Source organism: Ursus arctos, chromosome Y (genome assembly GCF_023065955.2).
Source record: "Ursus arctos isolate Adak ecotype North America chromosome Y, UrsArc2.0, whole genome shotgun sequence".
Classification (NCBI taxonomy): Eukaryota; Metazoa; Chordata; class Mammalia; order Carnivora; family Ursidae; genus Ursus; species Ursus arctos.
The window spans coordinates 22,383,470-22,402,420 of record NC_079874.1 but is presented as its reverse complement, the minus strand read 5'-3'; the positions used below and the strand labels follow the sequence as shown (position 1 = coordinate 22,402,420).

The 18,951-nt window shown below is 44.4% G+C and overlaps 1 protein-coding gene across 4 annotated transcripts; it reads right to left on the bottom strand.

The window, feature by feature from the left end:
* Nucleotides 1-1,408: 1,408 nt before the first annotated feature.
* Nucleotides 1,409-17,270, bottom strand: LOC125282551 (ubiquitin-like modifier-activating enzyme 1). Of its 4 annotated transcripts, none has more exons than XM_048217587.2 (26): nt 17,162-17,270; nt 15,511-15,627; nt 15,338-15,396; nt 15,068-15,236; nt 14,840-14,974; nt 13,760-13,866; nt 13,404-13,494; nt 13,160-13,292; nt 11,824-11,921; nt 11,594-11,740; nt 11,288-11,464; nt 11,054-11,158; nt 10,885-10,965; nt 10,392-10,547; nt 8,400-8,565; nt 8,103-8,299; nt 6,696-6,760; nt 6,270-6,465; nt 5,478-5,552; nt 5,174-5,363; nt 3,274-3,362; nt 2,975-3,067; nt 2,661-2,852; nt 2,060-2,161; nt 1,852-1,952; nt 1,409-1,703 (listed from the first exon to the last, which is right to left on the bottom strand). In XM_048217587.2, the coding sequence occupies exons 2-26, from the start codon at nt 15,625-15,627 to the stop codon at nt 1,568-1,570; spliced, it is 3,177 nt and encodes a 1,058-aa protein (XP_048073544.1). In that variant the 5' UTR covers nt 17,162-17,270; the 3' UTR covers nt 1,409-1,567. The 4 variants fall into 4 exon arrangements, with proteins under 4 accessions (XP_048073544.1, XP_048073545.1, XP_057171396.1 ...); XM_048217588.2 differs by lacking the exon at nt 17,162-17,270 and adding an exon at nt 16,989-17,145; XM_057315413.1 differs by lacking the exon at nt 10,885-10,965.
* Between the last annotated feature and the right edge of the window lie 1,681 nt (nt 17,271-18,951).

The window sequence follows — 18,951 nt, the reverse complement described above, 5'->3', positions numbered from 1 at the left end:
GAGCTGGGAGTCATCTGACCCATTAGGCCATCAAGTTGGGCATACACAGCAACACTGCATCATCAAATGGAAGTAGTGTGTATGAGATCAGGCCCAAGGAAGTTGTAAAGGCACAAGGAAATTAGATGAATCGGTGGCCCAAATGCCTGTGATCCCCACTCCTGCTACCCTGCCTTCTATCTCCCAGCCTGCACCGATGGCCTCTGGGCATTCCTAGAAAGACTCAGGCCTCGTTTCAGATGCTCTTGCACTATATGCAGGTACCACCTAAAAGTAGACAGCTGTACCACCACAGCCCCTCTCTGGCATATCCCTGGACAGGGGGTGAAGGAAAATCCTCCAGTGGGCAGAATGTTGAACAGTGCTCAGTGAGGTTTCTGAGTGGTATTTTAAACCACCCAAGTGGTACCAATGGAGAAGACACAGATATGGATGTGAAAAAAAGACTGGTGCCTTCTGCTATGTGGAGAAACTGTGTGCCCTTGCATTACTTGTGGGGATAGCAGTAAGACTCCTGCTGTCAGATTTAACACATAAAACCCGTCAGTCTTGGAAGCGAGCTCTCTCCTCAATGGTAGGAGGCCTGAAGACTTTTGAGGAAGAGAACAAGGAGACCTATGGTAAAGGGAGGTGGGGTGGAGCAAGAAAGAGTTTTTGTTTTGTGGATGTGCTCTGCCAAATAATTTCATTAGTAAGTGTATAATGTGTCTTAAGGCACTGGCATCACAGTCCAGGAGCGCTTTGTGAAGTTCCCCTTACAGAACCATTTTGTAGACGGTCTCAATGCATCAAGTGTGGTGGGATGGCACCAGGTTCTAATACAAAAAAAAAAAAAAGAAGTTTAGAGTAGCTAAAGTACACTCTCAAATAGTAAAAGCATATGTATGTACAACACATACCATACGCCAAGAAGTAACCACCTTATAGACATTAAATGCCCTTATCCCTCGTAACCCTTTATTCCTTTATCAGGCACAAAACAGTTAAGAAATGTATAATGCATAACATACATTGGCAAGTCTTAGTATTCAGACCCACAGTTTGGGTCCAGGATGTCTACTACATCTCAAAATCAGTATGGCAGGTAGCTGGACGTAGCAAAGATAGGATTAGAAACTGAGTGAAATTTAAGACATAGGGCAAAGGCGGACCTGCTCTGTAGCCTTCAATTGCCCCTATTTCTTTTTTGAAGAGGGAGGACAGAAGGAAAAGGTAGTAAACCTCACATTTATGAGATCAGCTGCATTTAATATTCTCAGTCTCATAACATTACATCTGGGGCCAATTTCAGGTTTCTGGGATGGGGATGAACCCTTTGAATTTCTACCTGAACAAAGGTATAGGTAGCCCATCATTTACCAGAGGAAAGAGGGCATGGGCCACTGCCAAAACCAGGACATGCCACAACTGTATTAATAAGTCTGTTTATTAACAATTCCAATTTTAAACAGTAGAAAGCAACCACAAAAAAAGTTCTCTAAAGGATGTAAAGCTTAGTGCCTGGCTAGGCACATGTTTTGCCACAACTAGAAGGGATCCAAAAGTAAATCGTTTGGGGACGGGGGAGTCAGCGGATGGTGTATCGTACATAGGGAACTTCGACATCCTCGCCAGTCTCATCATTGCAGCATAGCTCAAGCACCAGTGCCCGCACATGGTGGTCCAGCTTTCGCTGTGACACACGGCTCACAATTTCTGTCACCCTGAGAAGAGAGATGAGGGTCAGGGATGTAGAAAGCAAGAGAGGAGAGACATATGGGGGTGAAGAAGGTAGGGAAAACCATGAACATAAGTGGTCAGGGTTCCCACCCCACATAGGGCCTTCCTTTCCCTGCCCAGTGGCCAACTCACGGCTGATCCAACCGTTCCCTGAGTTTGGTAGCTGGCATGAAAAAGGAGTACAGCATGGATACACCTTGGGACAGCATGGTAATCTCTAATTTGTGCTCTGTCTGGAGAGGGTGGGAACGAGGACAGACAACAGTGTCATAGAAAAGGGGAGTAGGAATCACCTGCACAACCACCATCTCTAAGTGGAGTGAGTGTATAAAAGGCTCACCTTAAAATAGTTAAGGAACTGTTTGAGAGTCATCTCTTCACCATTAGGCTGTAGCCCCTGTACCTCAAAGCGATCCCACAATGTCCACTCTTGGTTACAGTACTGTAGGACCAAACACAGGGGAGTGGAATATGGGCTAACGCAGATGATCCTAGCCCAACCACCTGACCTGACCTTTTAAGACATATCAATCACAACGTTTTTTTTCCCTATCCCTCCCACGGCCTTCTATCATTGTGTGCAAGCAACTGATGTTCTTATATTGACCAATGGTCTTCACAGTAAGGAGATCCCAGTATCTCCTTCACTCACCTTCCACTTCCTTTACCTTTCCATTTAATATCGTCTAACTATACCGGCCTTCTCATTACTTCTGAAATATGCCCAGCCACATTCCAACTTTGCAAAATTCAAAAAACCATATGACGAATGGACAAACAGTATATGAAAGGTACAGGTACCCAAACATACAAAGCCTCACCTGCTATGAGGCCGTTCTGCAAATATACAGACTCACACACACCCTACCCACCACAGACACACAGCCTCACTCACTCACTGATGGGCAAAACCAAAGGTTTCCATATAAGCAGACCCCCACCTGGTGACGGGGTGGGGCAAGAGGTTCAGAGAAGCTGAAGAAGGGCAGGGCCAAGTTCATAAAGCTGTTCTTATAAGATTCAAGCTGCCGGTGTCCCTGCACCACTTTGTATAGCTCCAGACACACGAGGCCAACTATAGCTGCTGTCGTTGTGGCAATAGCAGGGATGATCTTCCCTGCAATCATCTTGCTCTGTGAGACAGAAGATGACCAGCAGAGGTAGTCACTAGAGGGGTTCAGGCTCTACAGAAGAGGACAAATGTGGGAGAGGCACCCTTGGAAAGGGTGAAAGCTTGGCTCTAGACTATCATTACCTTATGCCGATCTGCAGGGGGAATGTTATAGTTTTCTGCTCGGAGGTTGGATGCAGCCACAATGAAATCCATATGAAAGTTGGTATTATCATCCTATTTTGAGTGGGAAGGGAGGACGGACATGAAAGAGGGAGTTACAGGAAAACCATGTTTCTTGGCTACTAAGGATTCAACTGTATTGCACCTCAATTAGTTTCCAGACCAGCCAAAGAATCTAGCAGGCCTATAATTCCCACAAAAGCCTATGATGGCTCAGTCCACGCTGCTACCCTGTTGAGGACCCCACCCCTCCCCAGCACCTTCTCAAAGTTGATAGGGTACATCTTGAACCCAGGGAGCTTCTCTGGGCTGGGAAGCATGGCTTTGAGCTCCTGTATGCAACTATCATCTGTAGGAAAGGAGAGACATGTTAGTCCTTTTAAGTCCAGGCCAGGGTCGGAGGAGAAAGCAGCAGACTAGAATGGGGCAGAGATTTCAGACAAAGGATTTGAATAGGATAGACGCTGTGGGAAAGAGTTGGGGGAGCAGGGAACGGTAGAGCAAAAAACACCCCACACAAGAAAGAAAGAGGTAGACAGGCGTAGGGCCATGAAGAGAGATATAAATGCAGATGTTAAGGAACAAAGATAATAACATTAAGAAAGGATGCAGATAGTAGCACTATTCAGAACAGGTAAGAGATGGACGCAGTCCAAGTGCCACTCATGGATGAATGGCTAAAGAAGAAGTGGTGTGTGCACAGAATGGGATATTGCTCAGCCGTCAAAAAAATGAAATCTTGCCATGTGCAAGATGGATGGAGCCAGAGTGTATTATGGTTAGAGACAGAAAGACAACTACTTCATGATTCCACTTACATGAGATATATGAGTCCAACTTCATAGACACAGAAAATAGAATGGTGGTTGCCAGGGCCTGGGCAGAAAACTGGGGAGTTATTTTAGTGCGGACAGAATTTCAGATTTGAAAGGTGAGAAAGTCCTGGAGATGTTTCAGAGCAACTGGTATATTTAACAGTACTGAACAGAACACTTAAAAATGGTTAACACTCGGGGCGCCTGGGTGGCTCAGTCGGTTAAGCGACTGCCTTCGGTCCTGGGATCAAGACCCACATCAGGCTCCCTGATCAGTGGGGAGCCTGTTTCTCCCTCCACCTTGTCTGCCACTCCCCCTTCTTGTGTGTGTGTGTATGTGTGTGTGCACTCTCTCTGTCAAATAAATAAATAAAATCTTTAAAAAAAAAGTGGTTAACACTGTAAATCTCAGGTGTTTCTACCATAATTTAAAACAATGTAGATTACGAAACAGAGATAGGAGATTTTAAAGAATGACACAGAGGGAAACAGATGTGGAGGGAGACAGAGATGGAAACAGGACAGAAAGGGAGGGGAAGAAGATACAAGAAGGAGAAGTAGGGAAAAATAGGAAGAGGAGAGACATGTGAATCAGATAAAAACAAAATTCGAAGATGGAAAAGAAGAATGGCAGAGATAAAGAGTATGTATGGAAAATGAGCTAGAGGAAAATACGTGCAGGGTTGACAACTGAAGAGATACACACAAAGAAATATACAGAAAAGAACAGGAGAGATGAGGTATTTGGGAAAGAGCAGGATGGTGACAGATATACAGAGGAAAAAATGGAAAGATATATACAGAAAACATACAATATAGAAAGGGACTTACAGAGCATGAGACATGATAAGAGAGAGAGGAGGAGACTGAATGAAGAAAATGGTGAGATGAGGAGGAAGATCTTCAGAGGAGATGAAGACAGACACGGACGTCAACACTAGGATGAAAACACATACAGATGGAAGTTGGGGATATGGATGGGGATATTGGGAAGGAGATGACCCAGGGAAGACATCAAGGCACACTACTCGCCAAGAGTCTGAAAAACAGAACAAGAAGAAAATGGAGGAAAGGAGAACAAAAAAGGCAAACACACACAGATAGAAGATGTAAAATTAATCCTCCTGAGAGCCAGAATGGGAAAAAGAAAAAGGAGAAACACATGAAAGAATTTACCTCAACCACCCATCTTTATTTTACACTGGAGGAAACAAAGGCCAAAGGCAGCATGGGTAAAACTCAGGCTTGGAAACTCAGAGCAGAAAAACTAGAACATCTAGTGAAGAAACCTGGACAGGAGGTAAGTGGAATGGTGCTCTGGGCCAGATGGATTAAGAACCCTCACCAACAGAGGCACTGGAGTTCTGAAGCTCCTGGTCAGAGACATGAATCTTGACATCAGACCTGGGGGTGAATTCAGGGATGTGCACAGACTGTAGAAGTATGGCCACAGCAGCTCGGTCCTGAGACCCCATCAGCCCATAGGTCTGGGCAAAGAGGTTGGCAGCAGCCATCACATAATCCAGATGTAGGGGCTAGAAGGCAAGATATGGACTGGTAAGCACATCAGTCCTCACCCTGGAACCTCAGACTTTTTCCCAGCCACCCACTTTCCACCCGATCCCAGGATACCCTAGGGTGAGACTTACATTGTTGACATCAAAGATGAGTGGGTGTGGACAGCGTTTGGGCCCAGACCAGAATAGGGCTCCAGAGCTTGTAAGCTAAGACGATAGAAAGGGTTTGGGGAAGAGAGCCTGAGAGGAGACAATCCAGACCCCTCATCTCCGACCTGGAAGTCCCAACTCACTATCCCTGGGCAATCACTTTGTGATACACATAGAACTATTTATCAGCATTTTATGAATTACCAGGCATAGGCCAACTTAAAGAACTTAATACAAATTAACCCTCAAAAAACTCAAAAGAACTAGGTCATTCTTATTCACAGATGGAGATACTAAGGTGCAGAGAGAAAACACATGCCTTGCCCCAAGGTCAAATGAAGCTGGAATGTGAACCACTTGTATTTTTTTCTTTTTTTAAAGATTTATTTATTTATTTTATGGGGGAGGGGTAGGGGAGAGGGAGAAACAGTCTTTTTTTTTTTTTTTAAAGATTTTATTTGAGTGAGAGAGAGCGCACAAGCAGGGGGAGTGGCAGAATTGGGGTAGTGGGAGAAGCAGACTCCCCACAGAGCAAGGAGCGTGATATGGAACTTGATCCCAGGACCCTGAGATCATGACCTGAGCTGCAGGCAAACGCTTCACTGACTGAGCCACCCAGGTGCCCCAAAGCACTGGCCCAATCATTTTATGAGATCTCATAAAATGGTCTTGGTGTGCCTGCCATAGCTGAATTAGCTGTGTCAAGAGCCCTCAGCACACTCCCTGTTTCCAGAAAATGCATTCTGCCAAGTGAACTCAGCAAGTATGTAATACCTGGTCAGGTGGAAAGTTGTGCAAAAGCTGGCGAATGTTGTTGGAGTACTGAGTGTGCCAGTGGTGGTAAGCCCAGGTCACACAGTCAGCCCAGGTGTGTGGCCGCTGTAGCACCAGGCTACGCTGCACAGCCTCCAGCATCTCCAGGGGTTGGGTACCTGCCAGGCACAGTGTCCGTTCCACAAAATTGGAGTCTCTAATAGGAATCAGAGCGAAAATGGGCAACATTACACAGAGGAGAGCTGGTTCCCAGGAGTGGGCCTACTTGCATGAAGAGCTGGTTCTGACTGTCCAATGGCATGAGGCCCAAGCATTCATTGATTTATTCAAAATATGTGACTGGTCCTGAGCCATACAGTGTTACAGTATGGTTGGTTGGCATGTACGCAGGGGACAAGTGAGAGAACATTTGGCAGGATTACTCACGTGAGATACTGGTTGACATTTTCTGCTGGCTGCTTGAAGAGACCTTCAAACTCATCCCGAGCCCACTGCAGACAAAGCAAAGAGACTACATGGGGTTGAAAGACAAAATGGGTTTCTGTAGGCACTAGAAAGACCATCAGTGAATGAAGCAATTAGGAACTAACATGGCTACTACAAGAGAAAAGAGGAAGAAAGTCCCTCAAAAGTGGCCCCTGAAACTTCTCACGCCCTACCAACCCCAAGGCCAGCTCTGCCGCAGTGTTGTGGCATACAAGGTAACACCTTTATCTCTGTATCCTTATTCTGAAAACATATTCTGTAAAAGAAGTATCTATAACTCATGGGTTGATATGTTGAAATGATCATACATGTACATATGTAAACGTTATCTAAAATGGTGCCACGTACTTATTAAATGGTAAATACTTTAGAAACCCTTGAGAGAGATACTTCTCTCATCCCATTTTATAGATAAGGAATCTGAGACGGGAAGAGATTAAGTCCAAGAGTCACATACTGAATTTATTTTAAGAGATGTTTTATAGTCTTCCTGCATGTGTGGCCCCACAATAGTGATTATCTAATAAAAGTTACAGGTATGGACACAAACACATACATATATGTTTATAAACACAGATTTGTGTACATGTACACACATATGCAGACATGCGCACACATGGTGGGATGGAGACACATACACACTATAGTGAATATATCAGTTAAAACACATCCATTTGGTAACTTAGGTTGCACACGAGTAGATCAAACTGTGTTCCGTTTCTCGTCATTTTTCTTCCTACCCCCCCCACTCCTACACATGGTTTTTAAGGACTTTTAAGACTCATTTGCACAATACAGTGTTCATTTTTCAGTTCAAAGAACACTGGAATTAGGGTTATATTCTGGGTATTGGTTAAATGGATATGTTTACTCTGTCCATTTAGAGGATATATACACCGTTGTGTATGTACGTTATACAAACATAATTATCCTGACACGCCAACTGTTAAACATTTTTGGTTTAACAGTTAGGGAAATCCAAATACGGACTAAATGTTAGAAGTAATTAAATAACTAGCTGAGATATTAAGGAATTGATTTTTTTAGCAACAATATAATATCCTCTTTACATAAGATCACACCTTATTTCTCAGATATAAATTACATAAAATACATTACATATTATAGGAATACCCATCTCTGTGCTTGCAAATTAAAAATTTTTAAGTTAAAAGGAATGAATCATTTAGTAAAGCCTAGACTGCAAGGTGTAAAGTAAGGGAAAGAGATTTGAAGAAAAGGCACAGGCCACACTGACATTTACATCACCTGAATGACAAGTTTGGTGGCTGAGAGGCTGCTTAAGTGCCGTCTCTTCCACCTCTCCCTCCCTCCAAAAGTAATCACCTGCAATGTGTGTTCGATGGCATTGGGGAAGTTCTTCAGTGTGCAGATGGGGATGGACTTCTCAGGAGGGTCCTGGCTGGAGCTGTAGGACTCTGTCAGGAAGGGGATAACCACCTGCACATTGCCCTTGGTGCCCAGCGTGCCTGACTCCAGCAGTGGTTTACGGTAGTACACGCAGCGGCGGTCCATGTACATGCCTGTGGGAAGATGATAGGTGGTGATAACATTAGGGTAGGGGATATTCCCCAAACAGACACGTATTACCCTGCCCTCATCCTCGCCCGCCTCCAAACTCACGAGTATCCACATTGTCCAGGGCATTGGCAACACCATCGAGGTTCTGGAAGAAGCTGTCGTCATAGATATGCTCTGTGTCAGGGCCAACACAATTCTGATGGCTCATTACCCGGATGTACGGATTTATGTGGCGCACAGCTGCAGCAGCTGTGTCAGATTTCAACTTCTGGGTAGGGATGGAGGAGGAGCTGTCATTCATATGTTCACCTAATAAACATTTACAGAGTTGTTCTGACAACTGATTTATCTAATGATGGGCGCAAGATCTACGCTCTGAGTTCAGCAGGCTCCCTGGTTTAGCAGTAGTCTGTGACAAATGTCACATGGCTGAGGCTGTGACAAATGGGCCAGGGGGTGAGCAGAAAAGGAACAATAAGACAGGTAGGAGACAACAGATCAGGTATCTGCAAAATTCATTGCTTTTTATACTTAACAGCGTCCAGAGTTGGGATGCCATTACCCAAATAAACCCAAGGTTTTGTACAAATACAAACAGTATCTTCTGAAAGCCCAAGTAAGTCAGCTCACATCCCTCTTTTGCTCCACTAGCTCCCACTTTCACTTAGGGTATGAGTTGGGCTACATTACTTCTACAACCACATCTCCTACCACCATCCCCTCTGAACGGCCGCTCTGTTCCTTAAACATTACAATGAGCTATATTCTAACATCACGGTTTTGCTCAGACTGTTATCTTTACCTGGATTACATTCTCCTCTATCATCCAAGAGTGATTACATCACTCTTTCCTGGATTACATTCTCCTCTATCATCCAAGTCTTGAGGAAATGCTGCTCTTCCACTGAGGGCTTCTTTTACCACAGTGCAAACCACTCTCCATGACATTCCCTCTCATCCTTGTTTCTCATTTTTCACCGTACTTTGCAACTTCCTAACATCAGCCATACACTTCACTATGGTATTTACTCTTTATTGCAACCATCCTCAAATATAAGCGTCTTAAAAAGAGCTTTTACTAGGTGGGGCTACCGCTACCAATATTTCCTGTATTAGAAATATAAGCTGGCAAAATTTTACATTATTATTAGTTGATCTGAAAATGGAATGATTCCACTACGTAGTACAAATATAAACAGTATGAAAAAAGCAAATTGCATGTACATTTTTGCAAATGTTTTAAGTTATGGAATCTCTTAGAAGGCAGCTGGATTCTCACCTCTACCACATTCAATCTGTTAAATGTACATAGAAGAATATGCAATTTCACACAATATTTTAATAGCATTTTCAGATAATTGTTGGTATTAAAAAAAAATCAAAACCTGAGAAGTGATAGTGTTTTAAAGTGTGGCTGCAAGGTAAAATCTTCAATCTATACCAATATCTACTGGTTTGTTTTGCATTTCAATGGATCTTCAGGTACTGCCCTATTTTGTACCATCCTGCATTTGGTCATTTGGAAAAAAGCAATGTTACTGAGTTGCAGAAGCCTTCCTAGAGTAGCATGGAAATTTTCACCTAACAAAATAAGACAAATAATGTCTTAGTGGTCTTAAAACAATTATGGTCTTGGGAACTTGAGGAAAAGTGCTGTGGATCTCCAGACTTTTCTCACTAGACAAGGGCAGGAAGCTCTCCTTTGTTACTATGTAATGCATTCCAAATATCTAGGGCAGGGCAGAGTAGTAGGATGATAAAATGAAAACAAAAGTCTCTGAGTGGCAAAAATAACACAGAAGACTTCTCAGACTGACCCTTCCACATACCTAGCTTCCATAGTCCTACCAAAGATTGAAAGAGGAAAAAAAGAAAAGAAAAAGTGGGGGTAGGTATAAAATGATGAATTAAATGAAAACACATGGTAAGTATTCCAATATCTGCTAAAAGACTGAACGGTAGAGAAAAAGAAAGGAGGGGAAAGCAGAAAGAAAGACAGAGGCAAAAAGACCGAAGCTATTAAGATTAATGACAAGAAAGACAGGAGGAAAGAGAGAGAAGCAGCTCACCCACTTACCATGTCCACCTACTCACCGTGACATCCCAGGGCCGGAACAAAAACTGTCGGTTGAGATTGGACTTCTCAATGGTGTCCATGTCAGTAACAGTGACTGCTCCATCCTCCCCACAGCCTAGACCAATCATGGCAAAGTTCTTGAGGAGTTCACAGCCAATGGCCCCTGCACCCACCTGAGAGGTTGCCAAGAAGAGAGACACAGACGGGTTAGGGTGCACGCGCAAAGCAAAGAAACCTATTAGTCGTCACTCCCCCTGAAGATAGTGAGAGAGGGTAAGAGGGTCTAGTACTACATATTCAAATCCTAGAGGCATAAATACCCACTGTCATCAAAGGAAGGAGGCACCAGAGGGGGGACTACAGGCACATATCAGGCTTTCTTGTGGTATAAAGAAAATGGAGAAAGGGAGGAGATGACAATTACCCTCCCTTGAGGGGCAGGAGACTCCAGCAAAGACTGGCCGGAAGCAAGTAAAGATGATGCAGCTGGTGCCCAATGGGATCACTCACCAAGAAGTACTTTTGCTTGCCCAGCTTCTCTTGCAGGTCTGAGCCAAATACAGCCACCTGCCCATCATAACGGTTCTGGCACTGAGTCATGTGAAGGGAGGAGGATGAGAGAAGAGCTGTCTTGCAGAGACCCATAATAATACCTTCCCCGTGGGGCCCCCTCACATACCGGGAGACACTTGTCCTCTGTGAGGGCCTGTTTGTCCTCGGGGAGACACTCAAGGGCATCAAAGTACAGCCACTGCATAACAGGCATAAACTTCCCAGAGCAGGCCTGGGGAGATGGTAAGAAATGGGAGGTCATAGGTGCTTAATGGGAATCCGACCCAGATGGAAAGCCAGGGATGGAATCAGGAAGGCACCTGGCCTGTCTTCAACTCTGCCCTTCTTTACCCACACTGACCTTCATAACTTCCTGAGCAGCCAAGCCCCCAATAAAGGCGTTTATGGGTGCCAGATCCCCAGCAGCCACATATGACAGCTTTCGAATGAGGTCCTCATCCAGGATGTCCTGCTGCACTGCTGGCAGGGCTCGGGCATTCACAGCCTGTGCTAAGGTCACCAGTTCTGTTGCATCCTCCTGGAAGGGCAAACAGAACCAAGAGAGGACCAGTCAGGCCAACTGTGGGGAGAGAGACAGGGAGAGACTAGATGGGAGAACAGGTGAGCTTTGGGCCAAAAATGCTGGCTGGCTTGCCCACTCATCTACCTCATTGTGGGGCCGAGGGGCCCGGCCATGCTGAGCACAGAAGTGGTGCAGGGCCTGGAAGCCAATGTGCAGCTGACCAGGGCGAGAATACTTGGCAAAATCCGTTATCACAAAGTCTGGCTCTGCCAGTGAGGCTGGCAAGGATTTCTGTGGAAAGTGGGATATCAGCACCAGAGAAGTGAAAATCCTAGAGGTGTAGAACCCTATAGCCCACCCCCACACATACTTACAAAGCTGATCTTCTTAGGTACTTTAACCTGACTGACAATACCTCCCCGGATATACTCAGAGAAGCTAGAAGTGTCACAGATACTAAAGGTATAGGGACCTAGGGAAGGAAAAGAATGGAGTATCTGTTACTTCAACCACCAATCCTCCTGTCCCACCACAGAGAATCAATAGCACCACCAAAACAAGAATGAAAAATCCATCCTAACCCGGCTCTACACTAAAACAAACTATTCAAAATACAACACGGAGGGAAAACAAACAAACAGACCCAAAATAAGTCAAGTAGCTTAATATGCATCTGATTGGAGTTTTGGAAAGAGATAATGGGGAGGGAGGAAGTAAGAGAGTAACATTTTGAAAAAAATTATGGCCAATAATTTTCCAAACCTGATACAACTATAAACCCACAAATAATGTAGTTCAATAAACCTAAACAAAAGAAACATGGAGAAAACTACACTACGGTGCATTGTCATGGTCACCCTGTTTATAATTGGTGGTAGAGAAAATAAGCACATTACATACAGGCAAACAAACAAGGAAAAGAATGAAATCACACTTGTGGAAATTAATGGAAGCAAGAAAATACAGCAACATCTTTTAAGCAATAGAAGAGAAAAAACTGTCAATCTAGAATTCTAAAGTCCACAAAAATGTCTTTCAAAAACACAGGCAAAATAGAGATAACTTAAATCACTAAAAAACTAAAAGAATTACCACCAGCAAACCCCATGAGTACAACAAATGGTAAAGGACATCCCTCAGGTAGAAAGAAAACTATACTAGATGTAAAACTGGATAAACAGAAAACAAAAAAATGGTGGCATATGGGTAAAAAAGAATTTATTCTCTTAATTATTTCAAATCTCTTTAAAACAATAACTTTTAAACCCAAGCCAACATATTGAGAAATATGTGACAGACATAAAATATAAATGGGGAACCAGGAATTGGGAATATTCTGTTGTGAGGCTATTTTTTTATACATGAGGTGATAAAGTGTTACTTAGAGACTATATACTAAATACACATCAAGTTCTGTACTATAAATTCCAATGCAAACAAACAAAAAGAGACATAGCCAACAGACTACACAGGAAATAAAACCAAACACTAGTGGCATAAACTTCTGCCTCTATAGTTCAGTTCATGTCTATTTGGAAAGGTCCCATGGACACATCTCTCCTAAGTCTTAGCTCAGGTTTCGAAAGGCATCTCCTCTTGGCTTTTGGTCTAATTCATATTACAGTTATGTGTCACATTTTTGCCTCTGGAACAGCCTACAGCTCTCCCTTTGGTCCAGGCAATCATTTCTTGTCCCCAGCCTTAACATACCCAGGACTTTGATCTCTATGGGGTAGGTGCCGTTGAGTTCATGCATGCCTTGGACTTCTGTGAAGGAGACAAAGTCGCCGCTCTCAAATCCATGCCGGGCCTCATCCAGGCAGGTGACAACACCAGGGCTATCCTAGTTGGAAGAGAAGTAAGCCTCAAAGGTAGGCTCAGGCTATCATGAGGAGACAGGGAGAATTACTGCTGCCCACCTGCCTGCCAGAACCCTTGGGGCTGATCTCCTTACCTTTGTAACCATAGATACCATAGCACTGAGCGGCTGCTCCCCATTGGAATCTGTAAGGATCATTTCCTCTCCAAAGTCACAAAACAACTGCCTGTAGGAGACAACAGGACTAGAGCCTAACACCCATGCATGCAGGTACTCTATGTGTCCTTCAAGATGCAGTGAATAACTGCTAAGCAAACTCAGCCCCTTACTGCTGGCAATCAGATGGCAGTCATGCCAAATGGGGAAAGCTAAATGTACAGAATCAAAACTTAGGCTTGGGTTGGCTGGAAACAGAATGAATTCAGTGGGAGCAAAAGGATCTTGCCTGGGCCTGGCAAGTGCTTGGGAGAAAGTGAGAGGCAGGCACTCACCCAAATAGGCCTCGTGTGTCTGCCACGACCAGCTTGATTCCACGGCTATGACAGAACTCACCCACCTGCAGCTGGTCCTCCAAGGGAGAATTGGTGAGGACCACCACCTATACAGAGAAGGAGGCTCACATACAAAGGCTTAGCAGTGGGGTGCAGGAGAGTTAAGAAAATAAAAGAGAAATGCTGACTGGGGTCGGTGAAGTGTCAAGACAGTCCAGCATTGGTGAGGCATCAGGATTTAAATTTTGCTGGCTCAGTCTTCTTCTATTTATAAAGTATCTGTGTGTGTCACGCTCAGTGAGAGCAAAGTCACTGGAGAAAAACAGGAATCCCCAGACTCAGATAAGAAAGGTAAAGAGAGTACTGAAAAGACCAACAAACTCTTTAATTTGACAAACACCTAATCCTGCCTTCCTACCACCTAACGGTATCTGGGGAGACAAAAATGAACATACTCTGTTCCCAGCGTCTGAGTTTATGCCCCATATTACACCCTCACTTGCTTCAATTCAGAAATAAGTTAAATATCTGCCCAGATCAGATCTGTGGGGATCTGTGCCTGTTGTTCCCTAGTTCTATAGCAGGAAATCCAGTACGCCTCTCCTCTGGGAAACCCTACAGAACCATATCAGTCCCTCTTCCCAGTGTAGTTACTTAACAAACATGTATTTGGAACTTACATTTTGCCAAATGCTATTCTAAGTATTTAACCATCATAAAAACTCTGAAGTCATTATTGCTATTATTCCTATTCTACAGAGAGAAAAATAAAGGCAGATGAAACTAAGTTACTTGTTCACTGTCAGGCAACTCTAAGAGCAAGGTACCCACATACCAAGGTAGTTTGGCTTCAGCGTTCAGTGTTCACAAACACTGCATCACAATATTTGGCCATTTCTTCCCTCCTGAAAAGGTGTGAGATCTCCCTAGGGCAGGTCCAGGATCTAATTCCTGCCTATATCCCTGAGCCTCCCCACACAAAACCTAAACACTGGGATGGCCTATTAAATAAATCCTGAACAGATCAACCAGAAACAGAATCTGAGAAAATTAGGCAAGAGGCAGGATATAGCAGGGTACCTGGAAACCACAAAGGAAGTCCTCAACGAGGGCCCCAGTATAGGTGCTGACAGGCACATAGCTGTTGAGCTCAGCAAGGCGGGGCTGTGATACCTCAGCCCGGTTTTTACCGATGTCCTCTTCCCGAAGGTAGAACTACAAGAGGGTATAGGAAGAGAAGTTAATGCAAAGCCCAAGGGGGTTGGTACATGGGCAAAAGTAGTAAAGGAGCCAGGAAGAGGGAGGTACCTGGGAGGAGAGGTCAGCCCACTGGGCAGTGCCCTGGTCATGCAAGGTGACAGCTTTGACCCCACCAAGGATGATATTCTTGGCAATTTCCACCCCGAGGCCCCGGAGGCCCGACACCAGTACACTGGATGTCTGGAGATGCTTCATTGCCTCATGGCCAAGCACATACCTGCCAGGTTGGGGGAGATTCTGGGTCAGGACTTGACCCAACCAATACTATCCTGTCTGTGCCCCCTCCCACTCCACATCCCCATACTTAGTCACACTTACAGCTGCCGGGAGTAAAGACCCTCATCTATGTCTGTTCCACTGTCTTTTTTTGGCATTCCCTAGGAATGGAGGCAGCAGTTAGCAGGAATGGAGCTTAAACAGTCAAGAGACTGCTACTCTGTTACCAACCACCCTGCACCCCACCCATGTGTCTGTAAGGAGAAGATACTCACGTTGGTTGGTCCCGAGGGCACTTTAAACATTACCGAATAGGCAGAGGAGCAGTCAGAACTTGGTTTTGGATCAGGCCCAGGCACACAGCGTTTCTTGGATAGTGGCGAGCTGGACATCTGAAAGAAAAGAGCTAGAGGTGAGCCAGATGTGGGAAGCTTTTCTTGTTAGTGGCAACTTTGGGGGAGAGAAGGCGTTAAATACTAGCAGCCCTTTTTACAGTAAAGACATGACAGGTATTGGGGCTGTTGTGAGGAAGTGAAAAGATAAGGCTAAGCTCAGACCATTCGGGCCTAAAAGAATGATTGAGGAAAGACTAGCTAGAATCTGAAGTTCTCTGGTTTCTCTTACCAGTCAGTAAACTTAAGCCTACAGAGAATCAGCATATGCTGGGAAAGTGATCTACTCTGTTGGGAATCTGATGAGGAAGGGGATATCTGATAATGGTAAGCGATCCTGCGGCAGAAAGCAAAAGGTGAGGGCTCCTGAGAGAACATCTGAAAGGCTCTCGGGGCAGACTACTATGCATGATGTGGCGTCAAGGGATAGTCACTGAAGCTAGGACAGCTGCTGACTTTTGAATGCACAGACCTGGCTAGGATGAGGCTGGGAAGATAAATATCTGACAGAGGTAGTTAGGACCCAAATCTACAAGGGCAGACACTGTGGGAGTGAGGGTGGCACTGGGAGAATCCTCTGATGGACAGCTTTGCCCCAACAATTCCTGTCTGATGTCTGTCTCTGAGGACACTCCAGGGAAGATAGTCAGGGTTATGTGGAAAGAATGCTGGGGCCATAAAAAAATGGGAGATTCTTCAAAAGTAGATTCTGAGGGCTTGTCACTGAAGGACAACGTTGGATCCAAAGGAGTTTCTGATGGAAGATGCTAAGATCTTGAGGAGTTAGGGGAAATGGGCCATTGAGTACAAATGCTGCGTGTAGAAGGTGATGTAGAAAGGAAGACATCTTTAGCAGTGGGTAGTAAACTCAAATGTTAATGGCATATGTTCACTAGGTATGTTCAAATTGCTGACTTTGGACGCTAGATCTGTAAAGGAATGAGATTTGTGTCTAGGTATGTTTAGCCTGAAACGATAAAAGCTGGTACCAGGCCCTGGAAACCCTAGCTCAGATTTCTGAAAACAAATGTTGGGGGCGCCTGGGTGGCGCAGTCATTAAGCGTCTGCCTTGGGCTCAGGGCGTGATCCCGGCGTTTTGGGATCGAGCCCCACATCCGGCTCCCTGCTCCACTAGGAGCCTGCTTCTTCCTCTCCCACTCCCCCTGCTTGTGTTCCCTCTCTCTCTGGCTGTCTGTCAAATAAATAAATACAATCTTAAAAAAACAAAACAAAACACCCAAATGTTGGCCCCGCCCCAGGATCAACCCATCCGCTACCGCGACAGCAGCCCAGCTCAGGCCCTTCCAAAGTCTCCCGAAAAACCTGCCCGGGAGGAGGCGCCTCCAAAGACCATTTGTTACCAATGCCGCTTCCACTGGTCGCCCCGCCGCCAGCTCCTCACGCAGCCGCAGCCGTACCCACCCGCCGCCCTTCTTTTACTCCACCTCCCCGGCGGACTGGCTAGCGGAGAGCTGCACCGCCGCAACCTTCCCCCTGTCCTGGCAGTCCCTCCCACGAACGACGCCTCCTTTACCTCAACCGCCGAAACAAGATGGCGGCAGCTGAGCCGGAGGCTCAAAGGAGTCGTTTGGTCCTGCTCGCGTCGCGCTTGATAGTGAATCACGTTATGACGTCGGCAGCCCTTGTGTGACTCATTACGCAGGCTGCCGGTAGGAGGAGCACAAGTCCATCTGGTGGCTGCATCCAGTAAAATGGGTATAAATCAGTACGCAGAAAATTCCGGCCCTGAAAAACTCAGGGACAATAGCAAAGTCCACATAGAGCTCACGCGTCTTGCTCAAGAATTATGCATGACAGTGTATAATAAGAATTCAGGGGAAGTCCTTGCTGCAAAACACTTGGAAAACAGCCAGGCGAAACTGAAGAGGTAATGAAGTTTCCCACATGGCTCATAGGTTTTGAAGAGCCGTGAAATTTAAGACTTTATTATTTCAAATCTGCTGCTAGGACTAGCCGATTTCCACTCCACCTCTTCAACTGCACACTTGACTACAGACCAGTGTCTCGGTTTCCCCTTCTATACAACTGTGATAACAGCATCCATCACTTTAGCTCAATATAAGTCATGAAATTTGAAATATAACATGTGTGAAAATATGATAAAATGAAAAATACGGTGTTAAAGTTGACAACATTGTCTTATATATAGTAAACATGAAATGTTACTTTCATATTTTTATTCATGTAAAACTCATTTTTTATGTTAACATAAAATTATTTATGGTGAGGATATACTCAGTCACCTCAGAAACCTTCAATTTGGGGCATTATGTCAATACAAGGCCTTGAAACATACTTCTGAGGGATGCTGGAAAGCAAAGTGATCAACGTTATCAATGTCCGTTTAGTAAGAAACACAGATACCAGATCACCAAAGGCACCATGATGTAACAAAATTCAAGGCACCCGATAAGCACTCAATGCACTTCTGATGAATATTAATAAATATCATATTAACTGAATGCTAATAGATGATCAACTCTGTATCTATAACATTTCCATTAACAACTCAGGAAAACATTTGGTAAAATTAACCCTAAAACCATCTGGCCCCAGGCTTTTTCCTGTGGAAATTTTGATTAATAAGGCAATCTTTTTAACTGTTATAGGTCTATGCAAATTTTCTACTTAAAAAAAGATCGGTAGGGGAAGAAAGGGATAAAGAAAGGGGGGTAATCAGAAGGGGGAATGAAACATGAGAGACTATGGACTATGAGAAACAAACTGAGGGCCTCAGAGGGGAGGGGGGTGGAGGAATGGGATAGACCGGTGATGGGTAGTAAGGAGGGCACGTATTGCATGGTGCACTAGTTATAGGCAACTAATGAATCATCTAACTTTACATCAGAAACTGGGGATGTACTGTATGGTGACTAACATAATATAATAAAAATTAAAATTTTTTTTTAAAAATTTTTAAAAAGGAGGGGTAATCAGAAGGGGGAATGAAGCATGAGAGACTATGGACTCTGAGAAACAAACTGAGGGCTTCAGAGGGGAGGGGGGGTGGGGGAATGGGATAGACCGGTGATGGGTAGTAAGGAGGGCACGTATGGCATGGTGCACTGGGTGTTATACGCAACTAATGAATCATCAAACTTTACATCAAAAACCAGGGATATACTGTATGGTGACTAACATAATATAATAAAAAATATTATTATAATAAAAAACTTAGCTTCAGGGGCTTGTGTTTTTTTCTAGTAATTTGGATATTTTATCTAGGTTAAGAAATTTGTTGGCATATAAGTGTACATGGTATATTCTTTTAATCCTTTTTGATAAAGTTCCTAGTGATGTCCT

Bases quoted from the DNA above. Each gene is read 5' to 3' on its own strand.
- LOC125282551 (XM_048217587.2), bottom strand. From the start codon at position 15,627: ATGTCCAGCTCGCCACTATCCAAGAAACGCTGTGTGCCTGGGCCTGAT. The intron at 6,466-6,695 runs GTGAGTAATCCT...GATTCCTATTAG, and splicing joins AATGTCAACCAGTATCTCAC to AGACTCCAATTTTGTGGAAC. The intron at 2,853-2,974 runs GTAATGATAGTC...TCTGTCTCACAG, and splicing joins CCCCTGCAGATCGGCATAAG to AGCAAGATGATTGCAGGGAA.